The sequence below is a fragment of the Anguilla rostrata genome, chromosome 6 (genome assembly GCF_018555375.3).
Source record: "Anguilla rostrata isolate EN2019 chromosome 6, ASM1855537v3, whole genome shotgun sequence".
NCBI classification, from domain to species: domain Eukaryota; kingdom Metazoa; phylum Chordata; class Actinopteri; order Anguilliformes; family Anguillidae; genus Anguilla; species Anguilla rostrata.
The window spans coordinates 17,521,460-17,547,453 of record NC_057938.1 but is presented as its reverse complement, the minus strand read 5'-3'; the positions used below and the strand labels follow the sequence as shown (position 1 = coordinate 17,547,453).

General features: G+C 46.1%; 1 protein-coding gene across 5 annotated transcripts in view; it reads right to left on the bottom strand.

The window, feature by feature from the left end:
- ppp2r3a (protein phosphatase 2, regulatory subunit B'', alpha) overlaps positions 1-25,994 on the bottom strand; it is a 78,018-nt gene that overhangs the window by 9,595 nt on the left and 42,429 nt on the right. For 3 of the 5 annotated variants that reach the window (XM_064338724.1, XM_064338726.1, XM_064338725.1), the window contains 2 exons: positions 21,289-24,034; positions 683-958 (listed from right to left, as the gene is read on the bottom strand). In XM_064338724.1, the coding sequence (XP_064194794.1) occupies positions 683-958; positions 21,289-23,418 (2,406 nt within the window). In that variant the 5' untranslated portion in view covers positions 23,419-24,034. Of the gene's footprint in view, positions 1-682; positions 959-3,905; positions 4,136-16,695; positions 19,883-21,288; positions 24,035-25,994 lie in introns of those variants that run through there. The other 2 variants (XM_064338728.1, XM_064338727.1) reach the window with 2 other exon arrangements.

Below are 25,994 nucleotides of genomic sequence, written 5' to 3'. Positions count from 1 at the left end.
CATCAAGCTCTGCCAGAGCCATACAGACCATTACAGCAATGGCAGCGGTCATGGATAATATAGATGCTTCTACCGAGGCTGTTTTAAATCAATTGACAACGGTAACTTAAATTGGAACAAAATTGTGCATTGAAGGCATTTCTTCAAAGGGGAGATGTTTTTGAAGTCCCCCCCCCACAGGATTTGGTGAAAGTTTAAAATATCAGTTAGCCGGGTACGTCAGTCACTTTTGCCAAAACAAATTCAGACTCTCTTCCCACAGAAATCGGATAGAATGAGAGCAATCCCAGACCCTGAATCCCCCGACAACATTTCTCAATAGTGGGCGGGATCCAGGCTACAAAAAAGTAACAATAGATTCAATGTCTAGAGAAAAATCAATGGCGCACCCAGGAGTTATACTGGTCAATCTCTGTGGCCCTTTTACAGAAAGTGTTAAGTAGACTTTTTCACACATGTCCACACATCAGGAAGGTTACAGGCTGAAAGAAAGAGGTGTGAATTTACAGGAGAGTGAATTCAGCTGGAAACACAAACCTGAGACTCCCCTGGTGGCCACTACTGCTAAAGCGGGGTTCTGAACTCCTCTGACAATGCTAATGCATTTTTGCGGATTTCTCCAAACTTTAAATCTCCGCCTTCCGCTTAATTCTGTCGTCCGTGCCCGGGGGGAGCGACCTACCTTCGCAATCTTTCCCATTTCGTAAATATCGGCCTTCTCTTCCTCGAACTCCGTGAAAGCCGTTTCCACTTTGCTGATGGCTTCGTCAAAGTTGGCGCTGCCGTTCGGAAGTCCTTTGGGAAAATAGAAGCGTGGAATGTGTATGGAGCTGGGAGGGGGTGCGACCACTATTTTGCTGGCAGGCGGCGGTGTGGGTGGACGGGGGGTAGGGGTGGACGGTGCTGGGACAGGGGCTGGAGGCGGGGTTCCCGGTTTCTTTTCAGGCTTGTTCTGGACCTGTGGGAAAGGGAGAGAAGGAGGGAGGGGAGAGGGGGGTTGAGGAAACAGAAGCTGACAGGTTGATGTCTCAAGCTTCCTTCAACAGGAAGTCTTCATTTTAATGAACATACCAGGACTTACACAATAAAACTCTCAAGACACCATATGGAACAGAGAAGCTCTAACTGACTTATCTTTCTCCAGGGCTGGGTACCATCCCAAACACAGCTCTGCAAATACTTACCATATGCCATTCACAGGAGGGTTCATCTTAGGATCCCATATTAGACAGCAACAAATTACAGCATGAAATATCACATTCAAGATATATTTTTAATATTCAACTCATGTTACATGAATGAATGATGTATTACTTTGATCCACACACATATAGGCAATGTGCACTGTAATATGCTATGTAAAAAGTGTGAGTCGCTCTGGATAAAAGAGTCTGCTAAATGCCTGTAATGTAATGTAATGTGCACTACAAACATGTGTGGTAAGAAATACTGTAAGATGTCATTTCACGCTATATATGACAAAAACAATTACATGAACCCAGCAACAGTTGATGAACTTTAAAATATGCATAAACATGCTGTTCTCATATATATGTATATAGACAATGTATAATTATAATATTACATATGTACATAATAATATAATTATTTACATTCTTATATATTTTATTAAATCTCTATTTTTTCACAGTAGGTACAGAGACCAAATCCCATTTTAAACAATATGCCTTGGAGACTGTGTGTCTGCATTAGAGGTTCAATTAAATACAGAATAGTTCTATATTTTGGATTGGACAGGAGGCTAATATGTCAAGTTACACATAACTAGCCAGGCTTATGTCATGCAGCTACAGAACTGAGAGTTAGGTCCATTGTATCCGATAAATATGAAGGTTCTGCAACAGCATGTGTAGTCATGAGCTGAACACTAGCTCTGGAATACATGAACATTTCCACGTGTAATGTCACTCATGTATACCTCATCACTTGGCGACCTACTCCATGGTGACATAATACATCATCACTGTGCGCTGGCAGCTGAATAAACACAGTCATGGTGCCTGACATGCAAAAATCCCTGAACAGACCACTCAACGCAAAAAGTGATGTGCAAATAAGAACAAATGGAAGATGATCTGTAATGTTACATAATCAGGTGAAAATGGCCATCCTGAAAAAAACTCAGTCCTAACTATAGCATTATTCAACCACTCAAAATGAAAACCAATGTACAGCTAAAGGTATCCTGCAAATGTCTTGAATTTCAATGAGTAAGAGCATTAATACTCTTGTATACAAGCAATTTATGTTAATATAAAACCCACAGCCACGTGCGTATTAAAAAATATAAAAAATATTATTACAGTATCATAAAGAAATACCAGACATCAAATAGAACTACAACTATGTTTGACCAAAAAACACATTTGCTGGATGATATAGCCACAATCCTGGCTGGATGTGAGCAGTCGGTTAAAGGACCCCTGGGGATCTATGAGACCCCAAGTGTAGTTCAGTGAGAAGCGTTGACTTGGATGGTATGGCACTTTGTGCATATTCAGTTCAACTATTCATTCTTTCTCTGAAGCTTGTTCTTGAACACTGATATTTTGTCTCAAGTTCCAAACAAATATGCCTACATTCAGAGAGTGCCCCCCAGGTACATATATCCAGGAGAAGCCCCCCAGGTGCCCATATTCAGAGAATGGCTCCTAAGCGCACATATTCAGGAACAGCCCCCAGATGTATATATTCAGAAAGTGACCCCAGGTACACATATTCTCAGAAACGGCCTCCCCAGTTGCATAAAGTTGGAGCAAGGCCCCAGGCCTCATATACAACCAGAGGAGCCTGCCCAGGCCTGTGGAGGGGAAAGATGTGATGGGTTCGAGTTTTGGTTAGGGTGAATTTAGCGAGGGCATGGAGAGAAAACAAGCTCCTCTCGCTGAGCAATCCTGTTCCTCTCAGATATCTGCGAGAACGGGGGAGCACTGGATTATCGGTGAGCCGATCCGCTCTTGGATGAAACGACACAACGTTTGCGCCTTTAATGAGAGCGTTCCAAAACTTAATCCAACTTGTTCTCATCCTATCACTTCACATACATTTCAAAGTCACCCAAAACAATCCTAAACATTAATTTTTAATAAAAAAAATTATTGCTTTCTTTGAAAAACTTTAAGAAGAGATCAATCGGACAGTGAAATCGATAAAATGATGTGACTGTGACTAGGCCTTAAAATCAAGAAGAAAAAAAAAGCTAGTCTTTTCAAATGAAATCTGTGTCACAGACTTTAGGCACTGTAGCATGACAGGGCCGCAGACACAATGGCAGCCACGCGCCGATCGCGCGGTGCCCGCATAGCAAAAATGCAGCAGGAATGAATACACCTTGAAGAAGCCCTTGTAAACATTGTTTGAAGGTTATTAAATTCATTTGCCCATTTGGAACAATCTAAAAGCCGATAATTCTAACCTAAATTCCTTTCTCTACTATGTGGACGCCATGCTTCGCTCATGACGCATTCTCCTTTAAGTCAAAGAAACCGATTCATTTCACGGAGAAATGAAAACAAATCTGAGATTGAAATGACGCACAAAAAGATTGAAAGTTGTACACCGAGCCTGTGATGCGCGCATCGCTGGATTGCCGAAATTAGTACATTCTGATATTGTGCTTAAAATCAAAGAGAAAAGCCCATGTGTACAGTACGTATTGAACACAACAGCTGTAGAAGAGGTCCAAACCCCCGACCGGCTCCCCCCCCCCTTTCTCCAGCCTCCCAGCCAGATTCATTCTGACACTGTATTCCTGGCGCTCTACGCTATTAATAGAGCTGTCGGTATCTGCTTGCAAATAGTTTGTCTTCGATGGCATGTGAGCGCTCGCGGCGGCGGCGGCGGCCTCGACCGGAGAGAAGGCACCGGGGCGAAATGTGACTGACCTGCGCCTGCTGGAAGGACTTGAGCCTCTTCTTGAAGCGCGAGGGGAGGACGAAATCGCAGCCGCGGGCCAGGAAGGCCAGCTCCCCCCGCAGGTCGGGGTCCCTCCGCAAAGAGGTCTCCTTAATCATCATATTGGGACGGCGATTCAGAGCGACAGCGAGAGAGCCTCGCTCTCCAAGCTTCCCGCTTCAGACGGGCTAGTCCTCGGAACGGCTGTCCCCACCCGGCGCTCCCCGCCCCCCCCACTCCTTCCCTCCCTCCGGCCGCCAGACCCGAGCCAAGACCTCTTCACTCTCGGAGCGCTTCCTGGGTCCCGGAGCCGGACGCGTCTTGGCACAAAGGCGAATTCCCGGTGCTTTCCCTTCGGAGTCTGCCTCCGGAGCGCTGGAGCATTGTACCTCGACTGTGGGAGGCCCTGTCGAGCCCCCCTCAAGTTCTCCGAAAATCCAAACAATCTACCTCCTCAGCCGCTGACTCCCTGCGCCTCTCTGGTGCACTGCTCTCTGAAACATGACCCCTCCCTTCTCAGATCTGGCTCTGGGACGTTCCACGGCACGCACACGCTGTCCTGACGACCAGGTTGGGGAGGGGGGGGGGGTGTCAACTTGTGCGTGTGTCCATGTGTGGGCGAGTGTCGGTGCGCGTGTGTGTGGTGCATTGTGGGGAGCAACCACCACTCTCGCCCCCCACACCCCCCCCCCCCCCATACACACACACACTTTCAGAGATGCTATACTTAGAAGCCACACAGATGAAGCACTAATTTGTGTCAGTCAAGTTACTGAGAGAAAAGGAAGCGCTAGCTCCAGAGAGAGCACTAAACCCCTGGGTACATGATGCCAGGGGCATTACCTCACTACAGACCATTCTGGCTTTTACCTTTATGGTAAGAAATGATTCCATTTAATTTTAACCAAGCGACTTTGATTATAACCAGATTATATGATTCATACAATGTTTTTGGCTATTTGCCATATTCATTTTGTTTCCAATGCTAGAAGATATCATGTCATGGCTTTGTGTGTGGGGTGTCCATATGTGTGACAGATTAAGGAAGGGCAATAGGGGAATTCTGGAACATGTGCAAGCACCTCAAATGTCAGCTAAGTCACCTGTGCCTGCTGCTTTTAGACCTCAAAAACAAAGCTTGGGTTCTGCTCACAGAAAGCCTTGCTTCAAAATCAGGGACTTCTCACAGCAGCCATTTAACAGAACCGTACAATACTCCAAATGACTGAAATGTTTTGAATAATCACAGGTAAAAGCATTCGCCAAAGCCTGAATTTCTGAGAAAATCTTCATTCAATTTGATGTTATTCAGTTGTGTTACAGACAAAAAAGGAGACCAAAACACATAATTGTATTGAATGTCAGAACAGGTCATGTAATAAATAAGTACATTGAAAATAGCTTTTACATGAAACCAATTTCGTAAATGAGCTTGGTATTGTCTGGAAAGGTCCAGAAACTCTGAATGTACTCCACTCACAATATAAACACAGGTTCAAGGCTGGGTGTGAAACCACCAGAAGGGATTTACAGTGCCCTCCGGTGTCCAGATGGGAGTACTGCCCCAGAGGCAGTCTATTCTGACTGATTTTTTCTCCAGAAACAAAGAAAACACATACGTGCACACACACACACACACACACACACAATCTACAATAGCCTTACTGAAATAAAGTTTCCCTGTAATAAAGGTCCAGAAAAAGCGGTCTCTTTAAAATTTTATAGGAGCAGAATGGAGCAGGTTATTTCTTTCTGTCTCAACCCTGATAATGTCCCCCCCATATAAATAACAGACGCAGTCTATTGGAGGAGGCCTCCTGACATTTCAGCTGCACATAGCAATCCCAGAATTCCTTGCCCTGGCTCTGGCAGCTGTTTGGAGAATATCAAACACATCAAGATTCCACAGCGGTCCAGGCCGCCCAGGCTGAGTCCTGGGTCCCAGTGTCCGATCTCTCCTGAACTCAGAGCGGGAAAAACTCAACCCTCGCTCAGCTTGTCCGGTGTAAAACACAAAAGCTCAAACACTCCGAAGTGACAGTGTCCCTTTCCAGGTGAAGCAGAGTTCCCTCTTAGTCTCGATGAATTTTTTGGTTAGCGTAAGTTGGGCTGCTTTCAGGTAGCAGGGAACAACTACTCCCTCCTCCCCCATCCAATTGTTTACATGGGGTTTGCAAGCGTGGAATCACCATACCCTCCACTTTAACCATAAGGAGTCATAATGCCTAAGACAAAATGAAATACCATCTGTGGCTGAATGAGTTATTAATAGCGCTGTGGACAGTCCCTGGTCTTTCTGCCTACGAGGACGTTCTGAAAGGGCACATGTGTTAAAACAAGCCGTTTCCCCGAGGGCTTCCACAGAGAGCAGTATTAATCCGCCTTCTGAATGCATTCCAACCCCTAGGCTAACATACATGTAGCAGTATTCTCACTGGCACAATATCTCCCCCCCTCCCCCCCCAAAAAAAGGAATAGGCACCATCCAATTCTTTTATTACATTATTGCGTTTATGGACATTGTACTGTCTGTTGATCCTACTGGTAATTGGTTTTGGGGCAAATCCAATAAAATTAGGATTAATGGCATATATCACATTACAGGCATTTAGCAGACACTCTTGCCCAGACGACTTAAACAGCTCTTGCATTATATGCAAGTATATGTGACGACAAGATGAATGGCTCCATCCACTTTCCTTAAAATCCAAAGATCTCCTTTGGATGTGAGGTGACACTGGCATACAGGAGTGACCATGGGCTTGTCTGAATTGGGTTTCCGCCAATAAGGTGCCAGAGGAGCAACACAAGCATGAAGGGTCACCTTGCCACCGCTCCGTCCCAGGAGTAGATGCTGCGTCTCGGGTACTTGGAGCGAGTTCAAAAACACTATGAATCACTCATCTGCCTCCTACCACAAAACGACCCATCTGTCAGTCTATTTCGTACATGTTTCTGACCCTCCCTCCAACCAATTAATTCACCGTCAGTCACTCTCAGTTGCCATAAATTCTTGAGAACTACAGCTCTTCCTATTTTTCCGGGTAGAAACGAGAGAGAAGGGCTTGTCGTGATTTGTTCTTGCCGTGCTCTGTGTCATTGGCAGAGAACATTTTAGAGTACTCTACTTGTCCCTGACTCAGAGTGGAGGGTCCGGTTAATGGGAGGGGCTTTTTGTAGACAGCAGTGCCATGTCATTCATACCTTTCCCCTCTGTGGGCTTCCAGGAACCACTAAGCTGACGCAGCCAGAAAAAAATAGCCTATTAAGAAGCAATACACACACACACACACACACACACAACTATGAGTTTTAGAAATTATATACATTGGTGATACTTCACACACACATGCATCCACACACACATATGCACACACAGATACATTAAAAAAGAAATACATTTTTGTTACTTTCATAAGAAATTAATAACTGTATGCATACGTTATAGATTGTATTCTATTTTAGAATATGCAATTTTACAATAGAAATATATTTTCATGTTTATAATTTACATTTGTCACAGGGATAAAGACTGAGCAGGTCTCAACTGTGAACTGTAATCACTCTGGTTCTACTCCAGTTATGTATTCCAAAATATTTTGCAGAAGTTAGATATTTGCAGGAGTTGGACATCAATTAATTCCACCGTATACAATTCCATTTTCTTACACCGCTTTCTAGCAGGCACTGAGGCAAGCATAAAAACGTACCCTACAAACGCGTGCCGAGCTTCCTGTACACGCGTTGCACGCGCTGTAAAGTGAACATAAAGCTGTCACACAATGATGAGGTCATACTCCTTGGACACTAAACTGATAGGGGGAATGCTTTAGGAGAAGGCTAATGTGTGGGGTAGGCTATATGTGCGTGTGGCTGTGATTACGGGACGAAGGCGGCGGAGAAGCGTAAGTTATGGTGTTCTTCTCGCTCAGCGTTCCTCAGCTGCTTCGCCGCCGCCCGTAATCCCCGCCCGGACCGGCTTCATTACCGCCATGGCCCCGGCCGCCGCGGGGCAGCTGCAGGGTGTATAAATAGGAGACGGGTCACCCTCGCCCGTCCCCGACACCCACCCTTTCTCACAACCGTTCCCTCGCCCTGCCCGGCCAAACTGTCGCTCTCAGCCTCACTGCCGGGAAATCATTTCACGTCAGTTTCTATAATCGGAGACTTACAGGACAGGTGCAATTTATTTCACCAATGTCTTACAGTTGTAAATTCTTAAGTACACTAAAAAAAATGTCCTTTTATTCTTTGAGTGTGTAATATTTTACTGTGGTATTCTGTCATGCTTATGTAGTATTTTGTATTACGAACTAATTTTTGTCATGGCAGTACAGCGAACTGAAACTGACGTTGGCGATTCATAAGAATTCTACGTTAAATAATGTTTGTGCGATTTAAGGACAGCGCGTCTAAAGATTCCGGTGGGGATGAAGTGAGGTCACTCTCCGGCCCACTCCCACTTCCAATGCCAATCCCAGCATTTTCAGATGAGCCTTCGGGGCTAGGGCTAGTGTTCCTAGCTCACGCACTTGTTATACCATAAATCACAAGTTAAGTATGGATTCAGGAGCTGAAATCCAACTCTAAGCAGCTGTTCGTTAGCTGAGAGTCATGTAGAATCCCTGCTGGTGATGTCCAGTGAACTGCATGTCGGTCTCAAACTGGTGACGCGCAGGGCTTTACATGATCGTTACCGTTTGATCTTATGTGGCAGCACATGCCGTAGCTTTAGCACAGGGGATATTCGGCAGAATAATTATCGTGCTGTGACTTCGCGCCAGAGGAACCTGCGTTCATTGTGCAAAGTGAACTACAGGAAAAAAAATATGATTAAACTAAATAATCAAACCGTAATAATCTCTCAACGAAGTCACAGTAACAATCACCTGAGAAAAATTCAATTTTAGGCCAGGAGGCCACGTTAGAGGGCAACATTTAGAAAGAATGGGGTGTGGGTAGGTGGATTGGCAAATGTCTTCCTGAAAGACACACTAGTAGGCTTAAAGACCCATTTCTGGTTGCCTGCCTCTTCTTCCCACTCCTCTCCTGGATCCGGAAACTCCCAGCATGCATTGCCCAACACAGCAGGTGTACTGATATGAGGAGAGGGTATCTAGGCGCGACTCTCCTGAAGAAGGGATGTGCGTGAGCCGCTTGTGTAACTGGGTTTCCCAGCAGTGTTAACACAAAATGGGGGACATTAACGTGGTTTCATAATGAGGACCTACGGTCCGAGGAACTCAAGGTCAGAAGAGGGCCGTCTCAGCTGTCCATCCGGGTCAGTTCCAGTTCCACTCGGCTGTGACCAAAAAGTAGGCTTAAAGATACAGGTACAAAGTGAAAGCCAAGGATATAGAAGAATAGGAGAAATGTGCGATTGACTAAAATGAATTGGACTCTGTCTGGCACAGCACCCTTTCTGTCAGATCATAACGGTGATAATTACTATTAGTGCTCATCAACACTTTTGGTCCCTCACTTCTGTGAACAAAAACCCTTGAAAGAGAGAAACGGTACATGAACTATATGTAACGGAATAAACTTAAGTTTTTAAAAGAAAGATTAATTTGGTTCCCAACGTAGAGCTGAGTATATCCAATTCCCACCCCAGTTTGGAATGGCCAATCGTCTGCAACCGCAGCCACGTTCATGTGTGAACCCCACTGCCAATTCGGGAGAGTGTAGACATCCACGGTTCTCCTCTGACACGCGCGGTGTCACCAGCTGCTTCACCAGCGCCACGGACTACAGCCAAGCTCGAACTTTACTTTGTTACCTTAAAACATTCTGGTCTCAGTTTGTAGCAACTCCAAAAAAAGAGAATTGCGGGCCTGATCCCGGGTTTGCAGTGCGGTCGGAGAGCAACAAAGAATATTCTCAGCGTCGGCTCGAATGTGGCCAGGGTTAGTGACCACAAAAGGAGAGGTTTAAGGAGCGAGACCACAGTTCGTTGAGTCAACTGTGAGACTATCACAGGTTCGAGCAGCGCCGTCAGTTTTAATCAAAGAGCCTGGCCACTGTCGCCACTGTGGTGACACTCTGAGCGAACTTATTCACACAGAGTCCTCCTGCCTCTCCCTGTAATCTTTTCAGTAGCGGCTCTGGTTGTGCTCAGCGGTGTTGTAAAATGATCCACGCAGATATGGCTTCTAATTGCAGTTTATTTCTGCAGCAGGCACCGGGCAGATTTTAGACACACGCTCACACACATGCACACACAGACACACACACGGCCCTTTCGGTGTGCTCATTCGAAAATAGAAGTGGGTAATGCCATCACCATAGCGATAACCCTTCACCTGGATTATAAGAGGCTCTATGGAATGTGGAGCTAAAAATGCATTCTCATTTCATCACACGGATTATGTCATTGCTAAATGACAATTTCCTAAATACGGTCCAATATATTTATATATTTTTTTCTCACAGGACACACAAGGTTTGATAAAGGATTATGAATTCTGAATTACACCTTCAGAATGGGGCCTTAGCTACAGCTATCACTAATCACATATTCTAATAATTCTAGGACACCCTACAGAAAATACCCTACTTGTAAATAATGTTGGAAATGCTCCACTGACTTACATTCTGCATTTACAGTAAACATCCAGTAGAGGGAGCCACACTTTTTGAGGTGAATGTCTCCATACAATGTTATGGAGTATGAGCTCTCTAATTCCTCCCATCTTGGCCAGGAACTAAAGATGTAGTGTCAAACATGTGGAGTCCTACCTGCACATTACATATCTTCCTTCTCCACAAATGTGCTTTACTGCAGCTAGAACTCTTAAGAAATGTATTTATTTATTTAGTTGAGAAGTACGTAAAGTCTATACTTTTAAATTCCATATTAGACAAACAAATGTATATGTGTGTTTGTTCAAGGATGCCTGGATAATTTTTAAGGGCTTGCCACATCCTCCTCTCACTCACTTCCTTTAACATACTCTGCTTCCCTCAATCTCTCTCTACCCATCCTTCTTTGTCAACCTCTGTCTCTCTCCTCTTTCTCTTCCTCGTTCCTTCTCTTTCTCCTCTTCTGTGTTTCTCTGCTCATGGCAGTCTCCAGTGGTCTAGTTTACCACTCTGCTGTCTGTCCATTTCAGGGACCCTGCTCTGGCTCAGAGCTGTTGTCGGTCATGCCGACACTTCACAAACAATCTAGGCTGGCAGCGTGCCAACCAGCGCGGCAATGCCCGTGCTCTGGGGGCTACCGGGCATCAGGTCTGCCCCTGCCGGGCCTCCCCCGGCACAGCAAGGGGCCGTATTACGCCTCCGCCTCTCCCCAGCAACCACAGCAACAGATTACCACATCACTGAGACAGGAACAATGCAGGACCCCATCTGCACTCAGTGCCACCCCTCTGCGACATCAGCTCATCTGCTGATGTCATTCAGTGCGTTTGAAGTTGGCTGAATTTTATATTGTCTGAATGAGACCCACAGCCAATGACAACCCACACAGACAGTGGACCTCTTGACTGTATGGTGCACTGACACAGTTTCACCTCTAGATGGGGACACAGCCCAAATCTACAATTGTGTTTAACTGAGAAAGCAGTATAATGTGGAGCCACAGGATAACTGTCTTTGTATTACGGGGCAAGTACAAAAATTATGATAGTTTCATTATAGATTGTGGTTTTATTAACAACCATAGCACAAACGTACTCATTTCAGCTAACCCTGGATTGCATTTCATCTGCAATTATCCAGTGACTGATCCATCAAACGATCTTATCTTCCACATCACACATCAGTACAGTGTTAATCAGACATTGGAACCCATCAATCTAGTTCACGTGGAGATCAGGAGAGACCTACAGGTATTAAAGAGAACATCTGACACAGGAAGAGCAACAGTGCGTGACAACTGCTAAGAAACATGTTCCCCTCGTCAGTGTGACCGCGCCCTGGCCGCGGCGGGGCTCTCTCCGCGGCCGTTTGAAATGAGACTCCGCGGCACCTGTCCTCGTCAGTGGACCTGGTTGGAAAGGAAGGGGGGGGGGGGGTCAAGCCTCGCCACTTCCTGCCGAGCTAACGAGAGCCGGGGTCGCGACCCCCCTGTGGGGCCTCTCGGGAAAGACGGGGGTCAGCGGCGCTGGGCGGGAGGGTGCAAACCGTGTCGCGGAAAAAGCCTCTCTCCCATGTGCCGAGCGGGGCTACGAGCACCCCGTCCTCCAGCACTTTCGGCGCGATGCGTTTCTTCTCCACTCCCTCTCTCTCGTGAGATAGGAAGATGCCACTTGAAGCTGAGTGGGGTTAAGTGCAAACCGCAAGGTGGAAGTCGTGCCGTGGCAAACACATTCCCCGTTAAAAGGGTTAGCCTCCTAAATGGACGACCACTTAAAGCATGGGAAAAGAAAACCATGTGGAGAACCATGGTAAAAAAAAATGGAAATGGAAAGAAGGCCTGTGTCAAGCTGAAAGATACACTGCCTGTCATTCATATTACCACGTTTTGATGTTTACCCAGATTGGGCCATGCAGTTCATACTGCTGAACACTAGGTGGCTTCAGAATATATTATTTTAATATTAAATGCAATATGTTATTACATTATACATCTTGACTCCTGAGTAGGCAAAAGTAGTCTTTCTATGTTCTATCAGAGAGCCAGATCTTGTTGAAAGACTGTTCTATTTTGCTTCAATTATTATATAATACCTTAAATAATTCAAGACCTTCACAAGACATTGCATTCCAGTAAAAGACAGAAACTCTATGACAAGGTCTGTTTATTATTTCTAGGACTTTACAGATGTTCTTACCCATGTTATTCATTACACTGTATCCATTTATGCAACTGGATATTTACTGGAGTAATTCAGTGTTTGCCAAAGATACGAACAGCACATCCCCACTTGGGAATTAAACCATCAAATCAAGGTCCCTCACCGCTAAGCCACACTAGGTTACAAACATAACTCTTTTACCACTGTGCCATACCAAACGAGGTCACAGCAGAGCTGAAGTCAGTTCACTCCTTCTATAGCATCTCCATTACCAGCCACATTATTGACTGACAGGGTCCTGAGTAACTGGGGTCTAAGAACTGGCCAACAATTTTTGTTTGAGACCCGGGGGTTGCTACCGTGTCCCGGGTGCGTGAATATCCCCTCCTAAGAGACAGCTGAAACAACAGCCCCCCCCCAGGCCCGTCTGACCACTGCGCAACATGGTGACAGGATCACGGGATCACGGTGTTCCGGAGGCATAGCAGAGTTCTATTTTGAGGCTGTTGCCAAGGTCTGCCACTAAGACGACCTGGGCACCTTCTGTGATGTCACAATTAAAGGCTCTTCACGAAAGCTGAAGGTCCGCGCACACGTATGTGCTTCCTCCTTCACCTACAAAATGAAGCTGAGGGCAGGCCGAAGGGCTAAGGGTTCAAATCCCAGGTGAAGGTGTGAGAAAAATTATCTTGTATGACTTTTAAGAAAAAAGTATCTCCTGTAAATCCAGCAGTACAAAAGTCTCAGGAATACATACAGTGTGAGAGAACAACAAGGAAAGTCACTAATTTCAAGGGAATCAACTGTTCCAACAAATACTGTAATGATGATGCGGAAAGTGTATTCTGTTCATGCTCCGGTGCTCAGGTTGAAACCAAGGAAAGCTCTTAGGACCTCTAATTAAAAAGAAAGAAAGAGAGAGCATGACAAGCTTTCCCTTCTCCTCTGAATAATGCAAGGAATTCATTGAGGCCTTTGGTTCACTCAAAGGAGGGGTTGATGGGAAATCCTCCCAGTTAAACACTTCCAGACATCCTCCACAGCGTGTCTGCCCTCTCGTCACGGGATACACCTTTCTGCTTCCTGCAGGGTCTACGTGCACATGAACTGCAGGCAATTACATACATACAAGCGCCTACACACACAAATCGAAGCACTGATGTGCACACATCTTTGTGTATCCAGCAGGGTCCACACACATTCACACAAAACATGCACACAAATGCAACACGCAAACACACGCACACACACGCACACACACACACACACATATATATATATATGCAGTGAACTCCATAATGTTTGGGACAAATATTGATTCAGTTGTGTACTCCACAATTTTAGATTTGTAATAAAAATTTCACGTGGTTAAAGTGCAGATTGTTAGCTTATTAAAGGGTATTTTAGCTTCACAATGTAGAAATTGCAGTACTTCTTATACACAGCCCCCACAGTTCAGGGTACCATAATGTTTGGGACAAATTACTTCACAGGTGTTTCTGATTTGTCAGGTGTGTTCAATTGCTTCTTCAGTGCAGGTATAAGAGCTTTCAGTGTCTACTCATGATTGTAGGCTTTTGATTACCTTTATGGTCTGTTATTGGCATTTGTCAACATGAGGACCAGAGTTCTGCCAATGAAAGACAAAGAAACCATTATAAGGCTGAAAAATATGAAAAAAAGTCTAGGCTAACCACAAACAACTGTTTGGAACATCATTAAGAAGAAAGAGCACTGGTGCGCTCAGTAATCGCAAAGGGCCTGGTAGGCCAAAGAAGACTTCTACAGTTGATGACCGAATAATTCTCAACATAATGAAAAAACTCCAAACACCTGACAGATCGAAAATTCTCCACAGGAGGCAGGGGTGGGTGTGCCAGTGAATACTGCCTGCAGAACATACCACAAACAGAACTACAGAGGCTACACTGCAAGATGCATCCACTAGTTAGCAACAATAACAGGATGGCCAGGTCACAGTTTGCTCTGATACAAGTGAATCTTGGTCTGGAAAAAGTTATTGTGATGAAATGAGACCTGTATTAGAGTGATGGCAAGAGCAAAGTGTGGAGGCGAAAAGAACTCCCCAAGATCCTTCATCTGTGAAACATGGTGGTGGGGGTGTTATGGTTTGGGCATGTATGACTGCCTAATGTATTGGCTCAGTTGCCTTCTCTGATGATGCAACTGCTGATGGCAACAGCAAAATGAGTACTGAAGTGTACGAAAGCATTTTATCTGTTCTAGCAAATGCCTCCAAACTCACTGAACAGCACGGCATCCTACAGCAAGACAATGATCCCAAAAATACTGCAACAAAAAGATTTTTAAAAGCTTTAAAACTGGTCAAGTCATTCATCTGATCTGAATTCAATTGAACATGCATTTCATATTCTGAAGAGAAAACTTAAGGGAACTATCCCCCAAAACAAGCAGGAGGTGAAGATGGCTGCCGTCCAGGCCAGGCAGTGCATCACCAGAGAAGATACTCAGCACCTGGTGATGTCTATAGGTCACAGACTTCAAGCAGTTATCGCATGCAAAGGATATGTGAGAAAGTACTAAACACGACTACTTCATTTACATGACATTAAATGTGCTACGCATAAAAAGTGCTGCAATTTCTATATGGTGAAACCAAAATGTATAACATACCCTTAAATAAAAGCTGAGAGTGTTTTACTTTAAAGACGTGAATTGTTTCATTTCAAATCTAAATTTGTGGAGTACACAGCCAAATCTAGAGAAAATATGTTTGTTCCAAACATTATGGAGCGCACTGTATGTTCTATGGTGTCCTTATACATACGCATGTGCGCACATGCACACACAGGCCTTTCATCTTGCCGGAGATTTAAAGGACTGACTTCATGTCTGGCAAAACTGTATAGCGCTTAATATCAAAGACCTGTCAGGCTGAGTCGTGACATTTTTGGACACACACACACACATGTATGCATAAACAATCACCTACACACGTGCACACATATATTCACATACACTCCCCTTTTAATACACACACACACACACACACACACACACACACACGCAAGCATACTAACACTTCAGAAATGTCACCGGCCTCCAAGGGCAGTTCTGCGTGAGAGTCACGCGTGTCAAGTACCGTTGAGCTGTTAAAGATGATAAAGTAAAACAGATGACCCTCAGCACCGAAACCAGGACACAGCGCAGTCCTGGATTTTAGCCGTGCTGCTTGTGGAACCTAACTGAACTTGTGGTTGACCAGCGGTCAGACGCTGGGAGGCCGAAGGAACGGAACTTCGTGACCAGCATTTGTACCACCCCCCCAGGCAGAAATGCCACTGCCGAGCCAAATGGTTTCATTTTTGCACAACGAAATAAACTGGATCATCTTCTGTGAATTTTGATTATCAGATTACAGTCCTTACATAATATATGCTTAACAAGCACAAAAGCCTTTTACATCGTTTTGGACATACAGTACCAATGCGCTACCAATGTCACACCCCATAAGTTTGTTCATGCAAGCAGGCATATAAAAGCACTGTATAACGATGAAGTGCTCAGGTCAGGCCACACTGAGGCCAATTAGAACCCGCTGTCACTTCACCTAGCTCAGTACATCCCTGGGTTCATTCAAAGTGGACTAAAGTAAAGGGGATGTATTCTGAAACGCAGCCTTGAATTCTGGGGAAGTGCTCCCCATCAGAACGCCATTAGGCGGGAGGAAGGGGAGTCTCAGGGTGTCGGCGTGTGGGACGTGAGAACACCTTTCCGGTGCTTTATCGGCATTTTTAATGTTTTGAACAGGTTGTTGCCCTGTTGCCATTAGCTGCACATCATTTTATTATGACAATTCCATGTTGACCATTGTTTTTGTTTTGGAAACCTCACAAATAGCAACAGGGCTCCCACAGACGGGGGCCAAAGTGGTTGGGGGGGGGGGTTCTTTGGCCAGAGTTTTTGGTGTGACTTCATTTCCTCTTGGCACACGACTACAGCGGCGATGATGTAATTCTCGATTGACCTAAAGTAAACAGCTACAGTCCCTACCTACCCACACATTTCTCCTTCTGTATCTCTCTCCCTCTCCATCCTTTTGAGGTTGTTTTAGGCTCTTCAGGATGCAGGTGCAGTAATTAGACGGGCTCACGGAGGTTCCCCTCATTCCACTCCAATCAGGAATGACGCATTATTTTGGAAGCCCACCACGTTATGAACAAAGGCAGAGAAAAGAATAAAAGAGGGATTACTACTGCACTCATCTAATGAGGACCATATTTAACCATATTTAAGAGATAGCTTTCCCAACATAAAACTAGGTATTCTATTCTCCTGAGCATTTTGGGAAAAAAAACTTCTGGCTAGAGAGGTGTTCTTTTTTATTCTGAATAGAGTTTTATGTTAACTAATGCTTGTCACAAATCAAATTTATTTCAAGACATTTAGAGCCAGAGACCCAAAAAAGAACCTCATCCACCAGGAGGACAGCCTAGAAGACTGACTCTTTCTGGAGCAGTAATGAAGCCATCAACATGAATGCTGCTGGGCATTGAGGAAAGGTTGTGTTAATTATGTCACCACTGCAGCTACATCAGCCACACTTGTCACATGGTAGTGGCTTGAACGTCACTAAGATCATATTAAGAAAATCCTCTGTAAACTGCTGCTGCAAATGAAATACAACTGCAAAATCACAGGACGTGTCCACGGCTGTGAATTTTCCATCAACCTTTTTGGGGAATATTTTCCTGCTATTGTTTCACATGCCATTCACATCGACTTCCCTCCCCTAAATTCCCAGGGGACCCTGGGTTCTGGTCTCGGGCCAGTGTGCCAGAACCCGGCAGGAATTTGCCTGATTTATATCGGCCACGGTGCTTCTACGGGCCAAGCCGGAGCTCCCTGTCACCATGGAAATTAATGGGCCACTCTGACAGGTGCAGAAAGGACATGGTGTCTCAGCAGAAGCCACAGTGGGCTCTGTTAGCCAATGGGGGCCTCGAGACCAGGATGTTTGGAGTGGGAGTGGTCTTTGGGGGAGAGGCCCACAGCTGAGCTTTATGCAAAGCCATGGACCCTCCAAGGTGAAGACGTATTTTATGTACATTTGGATTTTATTTATCTGCAACTGCTTTTCTAAATTACCAGCAGTCACAGGCCCCAGGCAGAATCAATGCTGAGTATTTTCCATTCAAGCCAGCAAGCCCTGTCTTTAGTACATGTGGGGTCAGGCTAGGAAACAGCGGGATGTCAAGCTACATATCTTCTGTCAGTAGCAATTAAGGAAGCCAGGATGCCAGACCCAATGACCTTTTGTTTTTTGTTTTGATTTTGTTCCCTCTTACATTTTCACCTGCTGCTGCTGTTTAGTCTAGTTGGGAAACAAAACACACTGGAAGAGCCCACTATGTTCTGCTGCTAGGTCAACCCTTCCTGCCCACTGCTTGCCAGACACCATACATCTTGATTCCTTCAGTGCCTGTGAACAGCCAGCACAGAGCACACAAGGGTGTGGCTGGGAGTGGAGGGTCTTTGAAAAATGCAGGTTTTTCCCTATGGCTCCAGTTACAAATGCAATCCTTCAGGCAAAAGGGAAGCTGTTGCTTGTGGGGGAAACCTCAAGAGAAAACACTTCCTGTTAACCTTGGAGGCTGCGTGAACTGGGAAGTAATTTTGAGTGAAATGCCTTGTGGAATGACTACCACACAACCCCCACCACCCTTCCCCTCTCGCCTAGAAACTCAAGTAAGTAAATTCCCGCTCCTCACAGTTCTTTGCTCCCCTGATTGTCAGGATGTGTTTTAATTAGGGCAGTGGGCGGAGCTCTTGGGCCAAGAGGGTCTTATTTGCATAGTTGCTGAGTGCTAGGGCAGATCGGGTTTTAGGGAGCTATTCCCGAACTTAGATGTGACCCCCACCGCACACCAGGGTCTGTTTTCCCTGTGGCGACAGCAAGTCTCCAACAGAATGCCATAGTAGGGGAGGAGCAACTCTGATTTAGGCCTGTCTCATGACACCTTTGTCTCTGGCTGACAAGAGGGTAAGCTGGGCGAAAAGGACACCCGGTTGACACGGGCAGTGCCAACAGCCTCTTACTGCTCCTGCAGGGGCACCCTGTAAAAGGACGCCAGGATTGAAGCTGCCTGGGTACAGCGGGACCATCTGTCCCAAAATACACACAATCAGGAGAAGGCTTTCTGGACTGGCTAAGGAGCCCCATACGGGGATAGGAGAAATGAGCTGTCTTAATGTTAGTGAATGTCGAGATGACTTTCTTATGAAAGTGACAAGCTTTGGGCCTATCATTACAGTGTGGAACCCCTTGGCCACGCCTCCTTGTCACATGAACTAACACTATGCTGCCAGGCTTTATCTCTAGACTTGGATTCGTTGCATGAAAGCCCACAGAGAGCTAATTCACAGCTGACAGGAATAGCACTCTCTTGTCCTGAGTCTTATAAAAGTCTGTGGCAATTAATCCTCACCTACTTCATCCTGGCTGAACATGTCGATCCTAGTAAAGCTGTGAGCCAGAAAGTTGAAAAGGTCTGCAATTATAATTAGTGAGATAAGATGGAGCCGTGGCTATCTGGAAACAGGCCTCTCTCCGGTCACAGTAGTTTCCTGTCATTTGCACTTCACTGACATCTCGGGAGCTGCTGATGGGAGCCAGGCTGCCACCTGCTACTTCCGTCAAGGTGCCATTGAGTAGCTGGGCAGCACCTGCGGGGTGCGCTGTGGGACCTGGTGTCCGGTTCCCATTTACACAGCTGTCAAGCCGCTGCTCGGACCAGGGGCCGCAGCCAAACACAGCTTGGGTTGAGGTGGAAAAAGAATAAAAGAAAGAAAGAAAAAAGGCAAGAAGGAGTCTTCTTCATATGGCTTGAGATTTCGCCTCTGACAGGTGTCATGGCGGTGCCATTAATATCACGCGCTGCATAGCTGCCTGGCTTCAGGTTACAGAGTCCAGTAAATAAACAAGTCATGGTTTACCCAAAGAGGGAGAATGAGGGAGTTGGGGTAAGGGTTACAGGAGGGAAGGTCGGAGTCATCATCAGTTATGGCATTTACGGGGTTAACATGGGCCTACCAAGGGGCCCATCGGGGTTCTGTGGATGGTTCCAGGAGACCTATGACCCCAGTGGCAAGACAAGTCCTAGGATGCCGGAGATCAGCCATGTTAAAAAACAAGCCCTCAACCCATATGCACATGTGCCCGAACACACACGCACACACACGCACACACACACACACACACACACACACACACACACACACACACACACACACACATCTGAACTATGCATCGTTGCAGACTTGGGGCCCCCTACTTATAGTAACTCCCAGCGATCTGCGACACCATCTATTTTGTTTTCACTTGGTACTCAGTCCTGTGATGGATGTTCAGAAAATGGGTCCATGTTGACAGCCAGCCCCTGAGTGTAACATAATCCCAGCGGGTCTCCACTCCCCCACTGCCAAAAGTCACTGCGTAATCTGCTAACTTCCCCAGAGTCAGGTGCTAAGGCTGGCTACTGTACACCCTGACATCCTCTACAATCATCCAATGCATTTTTTTAAACAGACAAAGTGAAGTTTAAAAACAATACTGGGAATGGACATTAAAGCATAGCCTGTTGTATAGTGGACAAAGAAGTAAATATGAATACTATGCCTTTTGAAAACTGTTTATGAGTCAAAGAAAGCATTTGGCGAGCAGAAGCCATTTTTACGCATTTCCTGAAAAATATTCAGCACAGATTGCTGATTTGTTCCACAAATCATGTGTCAAGGGTTGCTTCCATCAGCTGCCCAAATACTTGCATTCCTGATAAGACATATGGCTCGCAGACTGCTTTAAATTTTCCAAATGATGACGGCACACAAGATTCTCAATTTGAGGAAAAAAGCGTCCCAACAGTGGCGAACCCCGTAACTTCAGCTTGCATGCCACAGAACTGTAGAACCATAGGACTCATTAGTCCTCTTACGGTCGTGCTGAATCGAGTGGGACGACCCAGCCGGTTTCACAAGCACCGCCGCATCCCGCTGCCAGATTACCCTGCCGGCTCATTTGCATCACAGAGGCGACAGTGCGACTAATGGCCTCCATACCGCATTAACACACAGTTTCGAATACTTTAAAGGTCAGCCGGGCCCTACTTCCGCCAAGCACAAAGCCCCAGTGTTCAGGAGAAAGAGCATCCTCCTGAATAGTGTTTTCACCAGGTTTCATTCCTTTCTGCTCAGCTATAAAGGAGCGCTTAGCGGGGCAGATCTGAAATCGTGACAGGGCTTGGCTAGGATACAGAGTGAAGGGAGAACCTGGGGCAGTTTTTCAGAGACATTCATGCATGGAACCATAAGGCCTATTAATACATAGCAGAAGCTGTCTTTGAAAATGTCACACAATGTCTTGATACGGCTATGTCTTAAGCAATCTGAAAATCTGTGACTTGTGGTTCAGAACAGAGAATGAGACAATGTAAATAACATAAATATTGTATATGGCTGTACAATTACTACAACTACTACATGTCTCTTGTTTCCTACTGCAATGTACTTATTACTGATAGTACAAATATGCAAATATGCAACAGGTTGTGATGCCTGGGGTGACTGGAAGGGACTGCATCATTTTACTCACCCTGATAACTTCTGGAGTCTGTTGGATCAACAGTGTGGAGCCAGTGTCACTCATGGTGATAGGGGCAAGGCTAGGGGTGGGGCTGTGGACAGGGTCAGGGCTTGAGACAGTCGTCTCTGCCTTGCTGGGGGTAGACAGTGTGTCCTGCAGGAGACGCATAACTTCCTTTTCCTTAGACTGAGTTCCTGTACCTGCCCCACTCTCTACTAGCTCCTGGGCAAAACTCTCAATGCTCTCCAGGATCCGGAGCAGCAGCACCCCATCATCCTCCACACTTTCACCTGTGCCCTTGTCTGTTGCCCCCCCACCAGTCTCCTGGTCCTTCATAGGCAGGGTTGGGGATGGGGTTACATGAAGGGCAGCCAAGCTTTTTCTTCCTGAGGTCACTGGCTGAGGAGGGGCCATCACTTGGTTGCAGTTCCTGTGGTCAGGGCCTGTGGACAGTTTATCGGGAGTCTCTTTGTCTATGTTTTGAGAGAGACTTTCCAAGTCCATCAGCAGCTTATCGATGTCATCATCCTTGCCACTCTGTGCTGGGGAACTGAAGGGCCTTGGCTCTGGGCTCACTGTGTTCCTCAGAGAGACATGTGTCTTGCTGGCTCCCTTTAGCAAAAAGGGTTCCGTCTTTGGCTTGCAGGAGGCCCCGTTCCAACTGCTCTCAGGCAGCTTGTCTGAGACACTGGCCCCAGGTTCATTAAGGATGCTGGGCCTTTTGGTGAACTGCCTCCCCTCACCCCTGATCTCCCGGTCCAATGCCCTGCCCACATCTACATCCTCCTCTATGTACAGTGCCTCCATGGAGTCCTTGCAGATACTGTCACTGCTGCTAGACAGCAGGGAAGTGGTGGAGGAGAAGTTGTCACAACTGCTGACTGGGATATGGTGAGGTAAGGCTGTGGGTGGTGTGGCAGACACTGCAATGCCATGTTGTGGCCCATTAGCAGGGGAGGAGGTGTGAGAGGACAGGCGCAAGAGGCTCTGGACTGGAGCGGGTTTCCCGGTGCCACCCGGCTCCCGAGGGGTATCTTGGGATTCAGACTGGGATGAGGAGGGAGGCAGAGATTTGGTCAGGGGAGGAGAGTGGACGACATCCTCATACCTGGGAGGCTGCTCATTGCCAAAGATTGGGGAAAAGGGTCCCTGCTGTAGGCCATGCAGGCTGTTGACCAGCTCCGCCAAATCACTCTGCTCCTGCCTCCCTGACTGCCCTGTCTCTAGTTCCAGAGGGAGCTTCTTCAGGTAGCTAGACAGCCTGGTCATCACACTCTTGTAAAGGACCTCGGGGTTGCTGGACTCATCACTGTCTCCCCTCCCCGACTTCCTCTTGATGCACTGTTTGATGATATCGGTGCACTTCTTCAGGTCCTCTGAACACTTGAGGAGGATGTCCAGGCAGGCCTTGATGTCCTCCCCAGAGGCATTGCTGTCGGTCTTAGTCTTCTCCAAGATGCGGGCAATGAGGTTCTCCTCAGTCAAGTTGTTTAGATACAATGTAGCCACGCTGTTGAGATTCTGTTCCAATGAGGCGCTACGGCTTAGCTTGTGCTCCTCCAGGACTGACTTCTGCAGCAGGCCAAAGGGGGGGCAATTCTCGTCATTCCCACTAAAGTGTCCGTAAATGATGTCCAGGTCAGTAGACCTACGGCTGAAGGAGTCTGGACGAACCTTCCGGCCCTTCCGGAAGGTGACGTGGCTGGTGGAGTACTTGATCTTCTCAAAGGAGAACTCCTTGATTTTCCCACTTGCCAAGTTGATAGCCTCCCCAGTGATATCCTTGAGGCTCGCAGAACTCTGGACAGACAGTCCCTTTTTGACCCTGGGAGCTCCCGGGAGAGCCTGGTGATAATCCTCACCGGCGGCGGCTCCAGGGCCAGCAAATCCATTTTCAACAGCTGAGAATTTACCGGCCAGCTCGTGGATGCTGGAAGGGCGGGAGCCAGAGGCAGGGGGGCTAGGAGCCTCAAGCAGCTCGGCGCAGGTGCTGCGATGGGCCACGGTGCAGTCAAGCCCATGTCTCAGTGCCTGGCACGGTCCGTTGCAGTAGTGCACAGCATGCTGAACACGCCGGTCCACCATCACGCTGTTGTAGCAGTTGATGCTGCTGACAACAATGCGGTATGTTGCTGCCATGACCTCTTCCCTCTGCTACCCTCTGGGCCAAAAGAGTTCTCACCACAAAGAAAGTTATTTGCTTTTCTTGTTTTCCTTTTTTTCAGAAAATCATTTCAGTGACCAAAAAAAACAATCAAGTCTTAAGAAGACAAAATAAACACTTTTCTACACGATGGCTCAACAAAAGTTGGCAACAGACAAAAAACAAAAAACAGCAAAAGAAACAAGAAACTAGCTATAGCTCACGGGCTCCGCAGTTAAAGATGGATGTTCCGACTGATCTCTGCTTTGCTTCTGCAAGAGCTTGCAGGGCTCCAGGGCTTCACACGCCAGTGATTAACCTGTTTTCCATGGTTAAGAAGGCAATTACACCTTTTGCTGGGGTGATGCCACTATCCATTCCTCAGTGCTGGGCCCAGTGGCCTAATGATAGGCCTGGCTCTCCCGTACATCCCCCTGTCTGTAGCAGAAGCCTCCAGGCAACAAGACACTCTCTGCTCCACTTCACTTGGGACAGCCTGCCCTGGGACAGCTGGCTTGATACTTTTCACAGATGTGGTCTCTCTCTCTCACACTCACTCTCTGTCCCTTGAGTTCTCAGGCTTCTGTATGTCCGAAGAGAAGGAGGCACCACCTGTGAGTCAACAGAACAAAAGAAAGAGAGAGAAAAACATCATTCATTTCAAACAATCATCAGACAGCGGATTTGTTTGGCTGTACAGTAGGCGTGCGTCATTCATTGACAGAGCCAGATGACAGAAGATATAAAAAGTCCCAGAACCCTTTATTATGTAAGCTATAAACCACATTGAACTTCCTGCCTAAATACACTCAAACATCCCCTAGCCACACACATGTAGCGCTGTTCAACAAATCAAAGAACACAGACAAGAGGGGGGGGGAAAAACTCCTCAAGAAAGAAACAAGAGGCCCAGAAGATTCGCTTCCCCATTCATAGCAGTCACTCTATTAGGAAGGGTCACCCAGAAATAATAAATTATATTCTGGTATTTTAATGGAACTGCACTCCTCCAGTTGCAGCTTGAGAAGGTTCTTTTGAAAAGACACCTGCGCTTTCAAAATTTCTTAAGTGTTTCTCTTCAATTAGAGAACATATCAGAGCTTATGTTTTGCACTATAAAACCAAGAAAACATGATTAATATTATATTTTATTAATCTGAGAACTTCGATGAGCCACATAAATTAAAAATTGCTCACCAAAATGCTTAAGAAGAAAAGCATGCAATAACCAGGTCTGCATTAAATAGGAAGCCCTGTTCTAGAACGAGTGAGATGACAGCTAGTCTGGGGCCTGGCTCACTGCTTAGCAAAGACAGTATCGGAACCAATATCTGACTGAACCTCACTTCCATAACTATCTTCAAAAAGGAACTGCCAGCTCAGTGCAGCAAAAGACAGGCAGATCAGGATTTGTAAGAACACACACAAACACACACAGACACGCACACACATACACGCACACAGACATGCACACACACACACACATATACACCAAACCTGGAACATTCAGACATACTGTATACACAAATGCCTATGTGCATGAGTGTGTATAAATACATCTTGGAAAACAAAATATATACAGTTACCCAGAGTAAATGACATTGTCATGCTGAAGCCAATAGGGTCACCAGACACTAAACACACTAGATCTGCACAGGAGAGCACACTGAATACTTTGTCTTCTCTTAATTGTCTCTGAAACTTTCATTCTTTACTCTTTGCCGCCACATCAGCCACGTGTGTTAACTTAATACGAGCAGAACAAGTCTCCAGTGATTTTTTCTGTCTCAGAGAATATTCCATTACATATACAGAACTTTCAATGAACTTTACATTACTGTTTCAATAGTAAAAGAAAATCATAAGCATGAAACTACCTATAAAACTTGAGGCTAAAACACACTAGCTGTGACAGACGTATAAACTGCAGGAGGGCTATTCGATTTACTGCGGGGAGCTTCAAGACAAGATGTTACGCAGAGGAAAATCACAGGCTTCGACATAAACGTGACTGCCTGTTGAGGGCGGATGGGCGTCCTCATGAGGATCTCCACGCGCTCCATAAAATAAAGAAAACTGTAGAAGATTGGATAAGAAAAACTAAGAAGACTGGAGAACCCTGAAACAAATGGAGCGACGTTCACTGCACATGCAGAGGACGCTACACGTCGAGATTTCAGACAGGAAAATGTAAGACCGATGCAAGCAGATACACTTTACCAAAATGCCCTCTGCTTTTCAGGGGTGTCGCGAATAGTGAGGGTGGGTGTGAATGATTAAACCAGACTTTGCAGCCTGTCGTCCATGGAAATGTCAGTCAGAAAGTGTAATTGAGCAAACATGCAGTGCAAGCTACCATTTTCTTGGAATGGCAGGGCTGCGGAAACAGCTGTTACTCTAACTTTCAGCAGACGATCTAAGTGACGTAAAAGTGTCTCATTAATCTACGCGGACCTGAAAAGGTCCTTCAATGAGGAGGCAATGAGATCTGCCGGCACAAAATTCAGAAAACTGCTCTTGAAGAAATTTTCTCTCATTACTTCTCTCTTTCCCTATTTGCCTCTCTCTCTCT